This window comes from Lipotes vexillifer, unplaced genomic scaffold, assembly GCF_000442215.2.
Source record: "Lipotes vexillifer unplaced genomic scaffold, Lipotes_vexillifer_v1.1 scaffold859, whole genome shotgun sequence".
In the NCBI taxonomy this organism is placed as follows: domain Eukaryota; kingdom Metazoa; phylum Chordata; class Mammalia; order Artiodactyla; family Lipotidae; genus Lipotes; species Lipotes vexillifer.
In genome coordinates, this window is record NW_006784707.1 from 965,261 (window position 1) to 978,851 (window position 13,591).

Below are 13,591 nucleotides of genomic sequence, written 5' to 3' on the forward strand. Positions count from 1 at the left end.
GGGGAATATTCCAGGAAATATAATTTAGTTTCCTTAGAGCAGTGGTTCTCAAAATATAGTCACAGACAGGCAGTATCAACATCACTAGGGGACTTGTTAGAAATGCAAATTCTCAGGTTCCACCCCAAACCTGGTTAGACAGAGACTCTGAGATGGTGCCCAGCAATCTGTGTTTAACAAACACTCCAGGAGATTCTGATCCCAAGAAGATCAATATTACTATTACAAAGCAAAACAGCAACAGGGAAGATGAGAACAAAAATTATTCGATCAAAATAACCCTGGCAAAATCATTTACGGAAAAAAAATTATTAGTTAACTGCAATAATGAGCCTTAATTATTATCATTGCCTTTCAGTGACACATAACTGCACTGCAAAAATGTGAAAGCATTTAAATTCTTTATTATCAAGTTTTCATTAGTTTGTCATATAATACTCTAAGGGAAATCATTTGAATGTGATAGAGTTATGTTTTTATGAAGCATGTTTATTTAATTATGCAATGAAGAATAATTATTTGCTTACACAACTTATAGAAAGAGTGCAGTGTTTGTATATTTTACACTATGTATGTGAATCAAACTTCTGAATTTTCAAAAGGTAGCTGCATAAAATGGATGATTCTTCTAAGTTGTGATCATAAAGGGTTTTCTGGAAATATTTTAGTTAATCTCAATAAAATGTAGGTCCAAGTATACATTAGTCACAACTTTTTGTGAAATTAAGTAAACAACATCCTATCATTGGCTTGAAAGACATCAGTTTCATATTTTATTGGCTTCTCTTAGACCTTTATTTATGACACAAATGTATTATTAATTAAAGGACAATTATGGCTTTTCTGTTTACTTGTGAAATAAGAAAAATATGACATTTTTCTGGGTAATAAAAATGACTTTGTGTGTATCTTGTTCTGTCTTCAGTTGGTTTCACTGTCTTTTTTATACTAATGATAAAATATAACTACTTAATATCAACTGAGTGCAAGTGACCTTGATAGTTGGAAAGATAAGACACTGTCAGAAAGTCGAGAGAACATGGCAGCAGTGTAACAATGGCCTGCTGCAGCAGAACAATTTTCATAGTATGCTTAAGGTACAACACAAAATAGAATAGGTGTGCCCTTTTTTGCTGTCACTGGGCCAAAATGTTGGGAGAAAAATACATCCTGTTAACTGAAGACATTTTAATATGAGTTTAGAGTAGTATTTAGTATGTCTGGTGTCTTTATGTGTGTCTTTTATGGACAGACAAAAGTATATCAAAGTGACTGCTTATGTGGAAATTGTTAAAAGTCAAAGCTGCTTGTTCAGAAACAATTAAGCCATTTACACTGAGTGACACTGGTATTTTACCTCTTGCCAGTGTGTGAGAACTATTACAACTTTTCAGAAAAACAGAAATGTTGAATGATTGTTAAACATGCAAGGAGACTTTATTCAAGGGAGATGGACTTCAGCTTTTTTCCTGATCTTTATTATTTACAGGATGAAAATAGACCAATAAAAGACAGGAGCAATTAGATTATTCAATGAGAGTATTTCTAGATGATACATTTTGGGGACAATGTCAGAAAAGGTTAAAAGTGGAGTTTAGATATATCAACTACCAGTATCAAGAGAAAATTATCAGTAGAGATTTTTCCCCCTGCATTAAACAAACCAGAGATATGCTATGTATGTGTATGTGTACGTTGACTTACACATTTCAATGCACTAATAAGAACATACTATACTTAGACCACTTTTTAATGTCTTCCACTGTAGGATCTGAGATGGCTCATTTTGATGGGAAAAGTTCCTTGCTGTACACATTTAATCAGAAATCCATGAATCCAACAAAAGAAGTTATTTCTTTGAAATTTAAAACCAGAGAGAACAATGGGATTCTACTCCACAGAGAAGGACCAAATGGTAAACATATCACCCTGGAGTTAGTTAAAGGAAAACTCATCTTATTCCTTAATTCAGGTAAAAAACTACAAGGTGGTGTTTTTGGAAATACTATTTAGACAAAAGTATCTTTTTATAATGAATTTTTTCACAGTTAAGTAGTTAATTTAAAACCAGAATACTTTTGGATGTGAGGGCGATCTGGCTGTGACATCTGTCACCCCTTTGATTGCTAGGGTTGATTCGACTGATCTGGCTGTCTAGGCAGGTGTCCCCTTCCACCCTCACTGCTCCATTTGCATCCTTCCCGAAGCTGCGGGCTCGGTCGAAGAGGATGACCTTCCCCGATAGAGCAGGACCGTTCTTCAGTCAAGGCTATACATATGAGTAGCTGTGCTCCCCTGCTAGAACCTTCAAACAAGCTCTCAAGGTCTATTTGTAGGAGAACATAGGGTAGTCAAGCTTCCAAGACTCCAGACACATCCAAATGAGGCACTGCATGTGGCAGTCTGCTTTTCTTTAAATTAAAAAAAAAAAAATCTTTTAAGAAAGAAAGCAGACCCTGTAAATAATTACTCTGAAGACCAGAACAGTCCAGGCAAATGGAAACATGGTCACCTACAGCTGAGCTATACTAGGAACAACATGTGTGTTTCTTGAGTACCCCTTTATGTAAAAAGTTTTATAGCTTGATAATTGTATAAGATCAGTAGCAGATGCTCAATAAATAACCTGATAATATGATAAAGACAAGAGTAGCTTATCATAAATTTTTGAAGTAGTCTTATGAATGAGGTCCTAGGAAGAAAATATTTTCAAGAAAAATGAAAATTCAGTGCATAATAATAATAAAACAAGTAAGATAGAATATGTTACTCAAGATCAAAAGAAGATTGTATTTAGGACTAAGATAAAAGCAGCTGACCAGTTCATGGGATAATATGATGTCAGGAAAGTGTAACTGTTGTGAGAAGTGCTGAACTTCAAAATATTGTAGAAATCTTGGTATTGAACTGGATGGAGCAGTGCCTTTACCCTTCCTCTCTTTTCAGGCGATGCTAACCTGCCCTCCCCTGATGCCCTCATGCTGGGCAGCCTGCTGGACGACCAGCACTGGCATTCTGTCCTCATTGAGCTCCTCGATACAGATGTCAACTTCACCGTGGACACGCACACTCATCATTTTCGGGCAAAGGGAGAGTCCAGCTATGTGGATCTTGATTATAAGGTGTGAAAATGACTTTTTAAGTATTACAGATTTTATCACTTAAAGGCAAAGTAACCTTCTAGAGAAAATACTACTACATAGAGAAATTCCCTTTCCTAGTAATTCAGAATTCTGGTAAAATATTTCCTATGGGTGATAATTGCACAGTGGGAGATGCATGCTTGAGCTATTGAGACATTTTATCTCTTACAGATGTTACTCTTCACATGAGAGTAAATAGTCATTAAGTTTAGGAAATCTATACCTGAAAAGCTACCAATAAAACAAGGAACATTTTAAAATGCAATTGTTTGCACAGTTCTTCTGTATTCCATCTGGTGTTTGGCTGTGAATATTACCTTGGAGATTTCTGTGTTTTAGGGCAATCCTAAACAGGAATAGCTACCTAGGATAACTTGGAGAAGTAATCACCGTATATTCCAACCTGATTTTTTAAGTGACAAGAAAGCCAAATGCACACAACTCAGAATACTGTTTCTTGGGATTTTTAAAGGCCTAACAATATTTGCAGCATGTTGCCTATGTGTGTCTAACCTACACTGAAATGCAGCATTTGTTCTGCCAGTTCTGCTCAGTGCATCTCTCAGCAAGCCAGATTTCAACATTCATTTGGTATGAGTGTCCTCAGCAGCAAAGACCAGCTGGAGATTCTGGTCTTGAAAGATGTTATCAATGGCTTTATTATTCTAACCTATCAGAGTCATGGCAAAGACCAGGATCCTACAGGCTGGTTTATAAAGTAGAATATCATCACAGTAGGCTGCATTGTCACACAAATTGAGATTTACCATGGACATAAAGATGCAGCATTCTTCATCAACAAAAATGACAGAGCCATATGAGCAGCAAATTGTAAGAAGGATATTTAACTTATTTATCTAAATGTAATAAATAAAACATTGGTATATCTGCATATGAAGCTTCATTTGAAATTAACATGATAAGGTAAAATAATGCCAAATAGATTTGAGACAATTGTCACTGTACCTGCTAATCATACATGTTTAGGCAGATACTCAGAAAATCATTAAACAATATTATTTATGTCATTTTTTTCTTTCTAAGATCAGCTTCGGAGGGATTCCTCGACATAGAAAATCAGTGGCTTTCCCACATAAAAACTTTCATGGCTGCTTTGAAAATCTCTGTTATAATGGGGTGGATATCATTGATTTGTCCAAGAAACACAAACCACAGGTCCTCATCATGGTAAGAAAAGTCTATATGCAAGTTCAAGAGAAAAGGGAGCTATAATTTTTTTTGATTGATTCAGCTTTAAAATATACCTCTTGTGAAGGAAGGGAAGGTACAAATCATATGTACAGGTATCCTTGGGGGATTGGTTCCAAGACCCCCCATTGGAGCAATCCAAGAATGCTCAAGTCCCTTGTATAAAATAGCACAGCATTTGCATATAACCTAGGCACATCCTCCCATATACTTTAAATTGACTCTAGATTACTTATACTACCTAATACAATGTAAATGGCATATAAATAGTTGTAAATACAATGCAAATGATATGTGAATAGTTGCTGGTGCAGGGCAAACTCAAGTTTTTCCTTTTAGACCTTTCTGGAATATTTTTTCTAAATATTTTCCTGGTTGGTTGAATACGAGGATGCAGAAACTGGCATAAAGAGAGCCTGCTGTACTTTTTCATCCATGTTTGGTTTAATTTTTATATAGGTATGGAAACAGATGAATACCTTCACAAAGATGTTAAAGTACAATCATATAAAGCTTTTTAATGCAGTGTCTTTTTTTAGATTAATTAATTTATGTATTTACTTTTGGCTGCATTGGGTCTTTGTTCCTACATGCAGACTTTCTCTAGTTGCCGAGAGTGGGGGCTACTCTTCGTTGCGGTGCACGGGCTTCTCGTTGCAGTGGCTTCTCTTGTTGTGGAGCATGTGGGCTTCAGTAGTTGTGGCACATGAGCTCAGTAGTCATGGCTTTCGGGCTCTAGAGTTCAGGCTTAGTAGTTGTGGCACACGAGCTTAGTTGCTCCACAGCATGTGGGATCTTCCCGGACCAGGGATCAAACCCATGTTCCCTGCATTGGCAGGCGGATTCTTAACCACTGTGCCACCAGGGAAGCCCACATCTTTCTCTTTGATTGGTTTCCTCTTCCTTCTTTCTCCCTTCTTTCCACATGGCTAGTCCCTCCATCAAGCTGAGATGTTACTAAGCTAGCATTTGTCCTTCCTTCTTTGGTCCATAATATTATACTGATCTATAAAGGAATCTTGTATAGATAAGTACACTCATACTCACACATGTATTTATGAATTTATATTACTCCACATTTGGCATTGTTTAAAAAAAATCATTTTATGTAAGCTTTTCTCCATCTTGATTTTCTAATTCAACTATACCTTGTAGGAATTCTTTTCAGTTATCAGGAATAGTTCCATGTTAGAATTTCTATGTCACTTTCCATTATGAAAGTGTACCATTATTTATTTAGTCATTTCCTACCCAAGGCATCTGCTTTATCTCTACTTTTTTACAACTATAAGCTCACAATTGCACATGTGTTTTCAGATACTGGGGGCTTTCATTTTGATGGGACAAAGTTCCAAAAGTAGAATTTCTTGGTTGAAAGTTTGAAACAGTTTTAAATTTTAATAAATGTTGGATTGCCTTCCAAAAAGCTATAACATGACACTTCCCACCAGCAAAGTATGATAGAGCCCTTCCATTACATCTCAGGCAGCCACATGTTCCACATCTGTTAGACTCTTGCCAGCTCAAGGAACATGAACTAATATCTCATTGTTACTTCATGTTTAAGTGACTACTGGTGCATTAAATAATCTTTTCGCCTGTTTCTTGTCCATTTGGATTTGCTTTTCTGATCATTGTTCAGTCTTACTGTTTTCCCTATTTTTTATTTTATTTTTTTAACTTATTTTTAATTTACAAGAGAGTTTTGTATTTGATAGATAATCCTTTGTCATTCATAGTCCATATATTTTTTTCAGATTTATCAATTTTATATTAAATATGTTAAGTATATAAATATCTTTATTTGTACGTGGTCAGTAGGTCTGTGTATTTCTTTATAGCTTTGGAATGTCTCTAAAATCCTATAACCTATACATGGTCTCATGGATTTTCTTGTAAGAATTTTTAATTGGTTTTATTTGTCTATTTATTTTTAATTTTTTAAAAATTAAGTCTGATTGTCTGAAATTTATTCTTTATGTGATATATGATAAAGTTTAATTTTTATATGCTGTCTTATTGATATCCATTTGTTCCTACACTATTTAGTAAATAACCCAAACTTTATCCCACATAGTTGAATTTCATTACATACTAACTTTACATATATTCTCAGATCTTTTTGTGGGTCCCTTATTCTGTCCCACTGCTATGTCTATTCCTATAGTAATAACACAGTGACTTGATTACAGTGACTTCATAGTATGCTTTGCTATCTGGTAAGTTAAGTTCTGCCTCACTGTTTTTCTTTGCATTGTATTTTTTGGAGAGAAAGGGCAATGTTTGGGCATTTATTCTTCTATCTGAAATTTATGAAAATGTTTTTAATCCCAGGGAAAATTTTTGTAGAGAGCTCATTTGGAGTTACATTAAGTCCTTCCCATCCAGACACTATAACTAAAAATAGTTTGGGGCTTCCCTGGTGGCGCAGTGGTTGAGAGACTGCCTGCCGATGCAGGGGACACGGGTTCGTGCCCCGGTCTGGGAGCGGCGGGCCCGTGAGCCATGGCCACTGAGCCTGCGCATCCAGAGCCTGTGCTCCGCAGCGGGAGAGGCCACAGCAGTGAGAGGCCCGCGTACTGCAAAAAAAAAAAAAAAGTTTGTTCCTGGAGCAATAGAAGTATCCTAGGGATTAAAAGCGTCTTTATAAACAGAATTATATAAAAAATAAAAACAACCTGCTAGGCGGGTCAGATCTTAGGCTGACTGATCGCCCTGGGTGACTTGGTTTGTGAGAGCTTCAGAGACAAAACCAGCCTGCCTATGGCAGGACCAGCCTGGCCATATCCTTTTCTTCAGACGCACAAAAGCACGTCTCCTACCTAGAGTAAGATGTATCTGTTACCTGAGTGACACACTTATAATCTCATTTACATAACCAAGGCAAGTACAAGAAAGTTCTTGGTGTAAGTTATGCTTAGTGCTAGCCTTCACATTGGATAAAAACATCTAATACCTCAAGGGAAGAAAACTGTCTCTTCTACCCTTGTATCCCACACCCAGCATTAGGCCTGGGAGAGATGTGGCTTGGGATTCCTTTGCAAATGCTGAGAAATGGAGAAGATGGACAATTTCTAAGAGACTCAGAAATAGGTTTGCCCAGCTGAACAGTGTTTAGAGGGATCTATAAGGTAAATCTGGATTTAAGTTTCATGGGGAAGCCTAATTTTTAAAGGCCTAGATTGCTGGGTCATTGATAAGAAATTCTGTAAATTTTGGAATCTGTTGTCAATGAAATGGAAACATCCGTCCTGTGGTCCTGTGCCTTCCTAAAGCCTCTTTCACTGTTTTCACAGGGAAATGTGTCCTTCTCCTGCTCGCACCCGCAAACTGTCCCCATGACTTTCCTGAGCTCCAAGAGTTACTTGGCTTTGCCAGGCACCTCCGGAGAGGACAAAGTGTCTGCCATCTTCCAATTTCGAACGTGGAACAGAGCAGGGCTGTTGCTGACCAGTCAGTTTCAACACAGGTCAGGAGCTTTCATCCTTGTTCTTAATGATGGAAAACTCAAGCTGAGTCTCTCCCAGCCTGGACATCCAGTAAGGGACATCACAGCAGGTAATAAACATCTTCTCTGAGATGATGTATAGGTATTTGACATGACTGTACCTTCTTACATGTAAACCTAAGATTGGTGATTGCTACAGTAAATGAATGACTGAATCCATGAGATATCCATAATCCTACTAGAGGGAACTAGATTCTTTTCTCCTTTGAAATAGGTAACTCCAGGCTGTTGGTGTGTCAGTCAATGTGACAGAAGTTTACCTACATCAAAGCATAATTATCAAAAAGTTTAAAAATAAATGATTAACAACTTATGGTTACCAAAGGGGAGGGATAAATTAGGAGTTTGGGATTAACAGATATGCACTGCTATATATAAAATGGATAACCAACAAGGACCTACAGTATAGCACAGGGAACTATACTCAGTATTTTGTAATAAAAAGAAATAAAAATAATACTCAATATTTTGAAATAAAAAGAAACTGAAAATGAATATATGTATTTATATATGGCTGAATCACTTTACACCTGAAACTAACACAACATTGTAAATCAACTATACTTCAATAAAAAAATAAAATTAAAAACAGAAAAAAAAATATTTATAAGATTGTGGTCAGTAACTAGCAGTAAACTTGAAATACTAGAAGACATTAGCCTAATCTCAAGTAGTCTTGAGAAAATAGATTTCTTTGAACTGCCTTTTAAACCTATATGCACATTGATTTTCAAAATAATGTAAGTTATTTTTCCCTCTTACATCAGAGCCACTGCTTCCTTTGTACCTACTTGTTTTTGATAAGGCTTCTTCTAACTGGGTGAATGTTCTGTAGTTTTCTGAGAAGAACCTGTTTATTTCTAGACTCACTTCTAAGCCATGTTACTTTTGAACTTTGGGGACTGCTTTGCATTTAAAAGTGATAAAATTTAAACCCAAGCAGGACCATGACATGTCATTCCCTGAATGTTGAATGTGAAAGGAATATCTTGCCTGACCTATGGTAATCAGTTTGGGACTGAAAACCTGGGAAGGAAAATTAAATTTTCTCTTGTTTTTATAAATAAAGAATATGTGATGGTCAGCGTGCAAATGAACTGAGTTGATAGTGTCAACTCAGGTTCAGTAAATTGCCTAAATCTTGGTTTGTGTAGATTTATAATTTACATGTAATATGAGCTAAAAGAGATAGCTTTTTAGTGTTGTTTCACATGGGTACACACCACCCTTTCTCCCAACACACATATATATTAGTTATTGAATTTTTTGTAAGCTGGCACTGACACATTACATAAATATTTTATTGCACCAATTTTTAAGGTTTTACAGTGTAATGTGCTATTTTTCAGAAGCAAACCAAAGAGAAATTTCTCATGATGCTTGCTGCTTGCTTAAGTAGCACATAAAGGGGAATCTTTTATACATCTGAAATAGTTGAAAAATAAAACAGGCTGCATTTTTTTCCCACTTTAAATCTTGTATCAAGTACCCAACCCATGTATCAGATTACAACTTAAATTTCATTAAATGACATTGAAAAGACATCTTTTAGCACATTTCCAGGTTTTAGATAATTTTTCCCAATAGTTACCTCAAGATAGTTCTGAAGAGATTGAGAAATGTACCAGGAGTGGATAATCTGGTGCATGTGTGTTCATATGCCTGGGCCCAGGTAGGGAAGGGTCGTGGAAATAAATAGAGGAAAAGTAGGAGCAACAGAGGAAGAGGGAGAAAATGAGTGTGCGTGTTCACCGATGGAGTTCCCTTTATGTAAGAAAAGACACAATTCCACCCTTTGCCAAATTGTCTCTACTGCCGTGGTCATTATCTCCTACTATTAGAATAAATTACGTGGCTTAAGCAAGTGAGCGGGGTGTATGAGAGGATTCCCATCCCATGCATGTTTCTAAGTCTGCCTCTGCCCCTTTGATATATAGCCCACTTCTCCTGAAGCCTCAGTGTCCTCATCTTTAAAATGACACTAATATGAGTTATGGTGAGAATCCAGAGATATAACATATATAAACCCTTAGCACAGCACTGTTTATTAACAACTTCTGGTTATTAATATTTCAACACTAGTCCCACAACCATGGCATCCCCCTAGATTGAAGCCTTTCGAGGGGCTGGAGGAGTGTGATAGAATTAGCATCATCTTCATGGTAGCACAAATCAAAAATACAAAATCTACTCTGGTCTCCATCCAACCTTTGACAATAGTGTACCTGGGAAACAGGCTGTCCTTTCATCAGAAGTGGGCCGAGTTGAAACCACTCTAAAGAAAAACAAAGGATGAGAATTATAATGGATAGATGGAGAAAATGAATATAAATGCCTGCATTTTATTTTTAAATTAGAATGACCACTTTTTCTAAGAACAGTCTTGTATTATATAGGCGAATGGCATCTATTACAAATTCAAGGAGATATTCTGAGGGCTTTCTGCAAGTTCTCCCATGAAATAACTCTATATGCTAGACAGGTAGAGAGGGAGAGAGGGAGACAAAGGAGGGGCGAGAAGGTGAGAGAGAGGGAGAGAGAGAAAGAGAGAGAGGAAATAGTTCACAAAATCAAACTAAATACTGGATTTTAATGACAGATTTTAAGTGGACATAGTTATCATACTGACAGGTATACTATGTAACCTCTAAGAGAAACACCAAATGATAAGACTGGAAGGAACATTTAGAGATTTTTGTTGTTGTTCATTCTCTTTAGCTCTAGGATTACAGAACTTCTTTCAAAACTTTATTACAATTTCATAATATATGTTTTAAGTGTCTAACCTAAATCCTCCAGATCCTAGTTCTCAGCTTTTCTCATGATCTTTCATGAACCAGTGTTGAGTTTTTGAAAATCTTTCTGGCTTCACAAATATAAAACAAAAAGCAAGAGTCTAACATTTTTATTGTGTGTACATGTGCATGTGGTAGAAGTAACTAGTGACTTTAAAACTGTCCCCTCCCTGAAAGTGAGAAAGTGTTGGGAAGTATCATAACTAATGTTTCTGAGAAAAACAAAGTTGTAGCTGTTTTCACAACAGGATCTTTGACCTTCTGTGTCATGTTAGAAACATTTCCCATTCAGGTGGATCTTGAGTCCACGTCAAAGTCATTAGTGAGAGATCAAGCAGGAAAAAAAAAACTGGTTTGAAGAGCATTCGAGGGACATGGATTCACATGGTCAATTGGGCTATACATACCAAAATATGATATTAAATTAGATAGGACTGGTTAACTTTCTCCCAGGAATACCACCATATTTGGCGGGAGAGGGAGGGGCTAACATCTCCATTGGACTCTAACATAACTTGTAATTCTCACAGGTTGACTTCTAAACTTACAGAGCTGTAAACAGTCTGTAGCTTTATCATTCGTAAAATATATTGGTTAAATATATTGGGACATTCCCGAAGATGCTCAGATTGGAGTCATGCCAGCTGACTAGCATGCTCACACATGGCATCAAAAAATCAAGCAGTCATCCCACTGTTGTTTTTCAGTGAGTGAAAGTATTTCTTTATGACCCCCTTCCCTGTTGACCAACATAATTTCTAAAGATTCCAATTATTCCCCTCCCCACTGCCCCCTTAATTGAAACATGCATCTCTTGGGCCTGCTGTGGGAGTTGCAGTGACTTCCTGTGAAGGGGAAGAACCCCTTGCCCTTGGCCAAGTGACTCATTTTGGCCAATGGCATGTGAGCAGAGGGGGCCTGGGCCACATCTGAGTAGAAGCTGCCAACGCCATAGCAAGATTCTCCCAAGTGCCGTTTTCTCTAAGTCGTGAGACAGGGATGGGGGCTGTGCATTAGCCTTGGTCCTGCATGAATAAACGCCTGGAACACAGAGGCCAGAGACCCAGCTGGCCTAGGGCCAGAGCAAGAAACAAACCCTAGTTGTTACTCATTGAAACTTGGTGGTTGTTTGTGTCCACAAAATAACATAGTAGAAACTAACACAAATTGTCTGGGTGAGTGTACTGGGACACATACTGCTTATTGATTTATCTGCATGACACAGCATAGGTTTTTCATTCAATAGAAGACGCAGCAGGTAAGTCTGTAGGAGAGTCAGGCACAGTTGGTAGCTGGTCAACAATTCAACTAATTGACCATTCTCAACTCCACCACTTGAAGGAAATATAGATATTTCTTCTCACGGATTCAAGAGACAGTGTTGCTTTTAAAGGACTGATAATCTTTTTTTTTTTTAATAATAATGTAATAATAGCTTGATATACTGTATCAAATTTGGAAAAAGAATAGAAAATGTAAAAATGACATAAAATGAAAAACATAATTCCCTCATCCAAAAATGAAGGTTAATATTTACGAATATTTCTTGCCATTCTTTTCCATGTTTATATAATGCTTGAATATGTATCCACACACATACACACACATACTTTAATGTAATGCTTTTATAACTTTATATTCTATGAATTTTCATGTTTTATTAATACTTAAATTATTATTTTTAAAGACTGCCAGTATCATTTTTTCTAAATAGTCTACCCAGATTATTATAGATAATGACAATATACGAAAGTAAGAAAAAGTTTTTATTTTTATAACTTACATTTTTGGAAAATACCTGTACTTCTCAACATCTCAGACTAGATGGACTAGATGAGACTGAAATACGTCCGATGCCATGTAATTGGAAATATTTTATCATTTCATGATTGTTTAGGGACATTCATGGAACTTTTATTCAATTAAGGCCCTAAGACTTGAAGAAACCAATGCTGTACTTTCCAAGGCAGAATGTTTGGGCGATCCACTCTTGTTTCCTCTTTACCCCTTTCATTCTGATTTCTTTCTTTTCTTTTCTATTTGCACATTTCTGACTAATTGAGTGATGAGAAAGTGAAAAACACCCCTGGCAGTGTGCATATAGGCTGTAATATTCCTAACTGAACATAATAATTTTTGTTATTACATAAACAAGTACCAGACAGGCCAGTCCATGACTGTGGTGGATAAGATGCCAGGACCCTCTGCAATTACAAAATTTATTCAACAAGCCCCTCTTCCTACTGACATGGGTAGCACTTTCCTCTAGATTAGAGTGACCAGCATACCACATCACCTAATTGCCTACTTAGAGCCCCCTAGCCAAGCTCACATCTACCCTACACCTCTCTCTTCTCTTTGTGTCTTCCGTGGTGCATTCTCCATTGCCCAGCCAGCTAAATGACCTGGGTGAGGTTCAGGTGAGTTCTTGGTGGTCCGTGGCAGGTGGTCCAAGATAGGTATATTGTTTTCTAGTATTTGCTCTGTTTAGAGGCATCTGTAGGGTTTATAGGAATCTCTCTTAACCCATTTTATTTACTTCCAGGTGCTGGATTGAATGATGGGCAGTGGCATTCTGTGTCCTTATCTGCAAAAGGGAATCACCTGAGTGTGATGGTGGACGGTGAGGCAGCCTCCATGGCTCATTCCCTGCGTGGGCAGATTGATTCAGGCGACACCTATTATTTGGGGGGTAAGTAAAAGGAACTGAGCTACACTGGCAATCAAACCATCATTATCTTTCTAGCTCCTGCCTTCTAACCCATGTTGTTAAATGAAAATTATTACCGAAGAATGATTTTTCTCTTTCAGTTATAGTCATTGGGAATACTGAGTGGAAAAAGATGATAAATTATGGTCTAAAATGCAAGTCTACTAGGTGGCTTTGTTTAAAAGTGCACGTAATAAGATTGGTTTTAAATTCGACACTTGTTTTC

General features: G+C 37.0%; 1 protein-coding gene across 1 annotated transcript in view; it reads left to right on the forward strand.

Annotated features, from left to right (window-relative positions):
• Positions 1-13,591, forward strand: part of LOC103083774 (contactin-associated protein-like 3) — a 151,555-nt gene that overhangs the window by 63,336 nt on the left and 74,628 nt on the right. Inside the window, exons 4-8 of the mRNA XM_007456982.1 lie at positions 1,769-1,972; positions 2,947-3,122; positions 4,188-4,331; positions 7,649-7,910; positions 13,201-13,347. Coding sequence (XP_007457044.1) covers positions 1,769-1,972; positions 2,947-3,122; positions 4,188-4,331; positions 7,649-7,910; positions 13,201-13,347 — 933 coding nt within the window. The remainder of the gene's footprint in view (positions 1-1,768; positions 1,973-2,946; positions 3,123-4,187; positions 4,332-7,648; positions 7,911-13,200; positions 13,348-13,591) is intronic.